The sequence below is a fragment of the Haliaeetus leucocephalus genome, unplaced genomic scaffold (genome assembly GCF_000737465.1).
Source record: "Haliaeetus leucocephalus isolate CR32 unplaced genomic scaffold, Haliaeetus_leucocephalus-4.0 Scaffold308, whole genome shotgun sequence".
In the NCBI taxonomy this organism is placed as follows: domain Eukaryota; kingdom Metazoa; phylum Chordata; class Aves; order Accipitriformes; family Accipitridae; genus Haliaeetus; species Haliaeetus leucocephalus.
Genome location: NW_010972744.1, coordinates 81,567 through 83,353, shown reverse-complemented (window position 1 = coordinate 83,353; position 1,787 = coordinate 81,567). Strand labels below are relative to the sequence as shown.

The window sequence follows — 1,787 nt, the reverse complement described above, 5'->3', positions numbered from 1 at the left end:
TGGGGCTGTAGTTGGGGGAGGTCGGGGTGTAGTTGGGGCTGGTGGGGCTGTAACTGGGAGAAGTGGGGCTGTAACTGGGAGAAGTTGGGGTATAGTTGGGGCTGGTGGGGCTGTAGTTGGGGCTGGTGGGGCTGTAACTGGGAGAAGTAGGGCTGTAACTGGGAGAGGTTGGGCTGTAGCTGGGGGAAGTCGGGCTGTAACTCGGAGATGTCGGACTGTAACTGGGTGAGGTGGGGCTGTAACTGGGTGATGTCGGGCTGTAACTGGGCGAGGTGGGGCTGTAACTGGGTGACGTCGGGCTGTAACTGGGAGAGGTCGGACTGTAACTGGGGGAAGTCGGGCTGTAGCTGGGTGATGTTGGGCTGTAGCTGGGCGAGGTCGGGCTGTAACTGGGTGAGGTCGGGCTGTAGCTGGGTGATGTTGGGCTGTAGCTGGGTGACGTCGGGCTGTAGTTGGGCGATGTCGGGCTGTAGCTGGGCGACGTCGGGCTGTAGCTGGGCGACGTCGGGCTGTAGCTGGGGCTCTGTGGGGTGTAGCCCCCAGGTGAGCGCGGCTCGTAGGCAGGTGATGTCGGGCTGTAGCTGGGTGACATGGCGCCGCCTGCAGAGAGAACATAGCAGGGTGACAGGAGGCCCCCCAGACAGGTGTTGTGGGGTGCTATCGGGTGTTGTAGGGGTATTGTGTGGCACTGTGGGCTGTTGTGGGGCGTTGTGGGGGTTGTTGTAGGGTATTCGGGGTGTTGTGGGGGGTGTTGTAAGCACTAGGGGTGTTATATAGGGTGTTGTGAGGTTCTGCGCAGGCATTGTAGGGTGTTGGGAGTGTTGTGGGGGTGTTTGGGGGGCAGTGGGGTGTTGTCCAGGGTTATAGTATCTTGTGGGGCATTGTAGGGTGTTGGGGGAGTGTTTTGGGGGTGCTGGGGTGTTGTGCGGTGGGTTGTGGGGGTGTTGTCAGGTGATGTTGGGTTTTGTAGGGGATTGGAGGGTGTTGGGGGCATGTGGTGCTGGTGGTGTGGGGATGTTGCAGCATGTTGTCAGGGCGTTGGGGTGTTGTAGGGGTGTGGAGAGGGGATTGAAGAGCACTGTAGCGTGTTGTGGAGTTGGGGGGTGTTGTGGGGCATGGCATAGGGTATTGTGTTGTTGGGGTGTTGTGGAGGGGTTGTGGGGGCATTGTAGGGGTGTTGTGGGGGTCCTGTAGAGTGTTGTAGGGTATTTTGGGGCATTGGGAAGTGTTTTGGGGTGTTGTACTCACCTGGGGAGGGGATGTAGGGGCTGGAGGGCCCCGGGGAGCCGGGAGAGCCAGGGGTGGGCGACCACGCTGGGGAGTAGCCGGGGCTGAAGCCACTGGCATCGGAGGCGGCGCTGGGGGAGAAGCCGGCACCCCCCGGGGTCATGCCGCTACCTGGGGGAGGGGGTGGTGTGTCAAAAATGGGCGGTCAGGACCCCCAAAACTGCCCTAGAGACCCCAAATCTACCACAAGGACACCCCCCCTTCCGTTTGCCTCCAGGATCCCAAATCCACCTCGGGTGCGCCCCAGTCTGCCCCAGGGACCCCAGTATGCCCCCCCCACCTGCTCCTGGGACCCCAAAACTGCCCCTAGGACGCCAAATCTGATCCCAGACTGCCCCAGGGACCACCAATTTTCCCTCCAGTCTACCCCAGGGACCCCGTTCTGTCCCAAAGCCCCCCCAGCACTCTCCCAGTCCACCTCAGTCCCTCTTAACAGCCCCCCCAAACTCTCTAACCCATCTCAGAGTCCCCCAAAACACCCCAGCCCCCCAACAGCCCCC

The 1,787-nt window shown here is 61.6% G+C and overlaps 1 protein-coding gene across 1 annotated transcript in view; it reads right to left on the bottom strand.

Moving 5' to 3' along the window:
• POLR2A (polymerase (RNA) II (DNA directed) polypeptide A, 220kDa) overlaps positions 1 to 1,787 on the bottom strand; it is a 25,046-nt gene that overhangs the window by 725 nt on the left and 22,534 nt on the right. Inside the window, exons 28-29 of the mRNA XM_010571165.1 lie at positions 1,249 to 1,398; positions 92 to 600 (exon numbers count right to left, since the gene is read on the bottom strand). Of these exons, the coding sequence (XP_010569467.1) occupies positions 92 to 600; positions 1,249 to 1,398 (659 nt within the window). The remainder of the gene's footprint in view (positions 1 to 91; positions 601 to 1,248; positions 1,399 to 1,787) is intronic.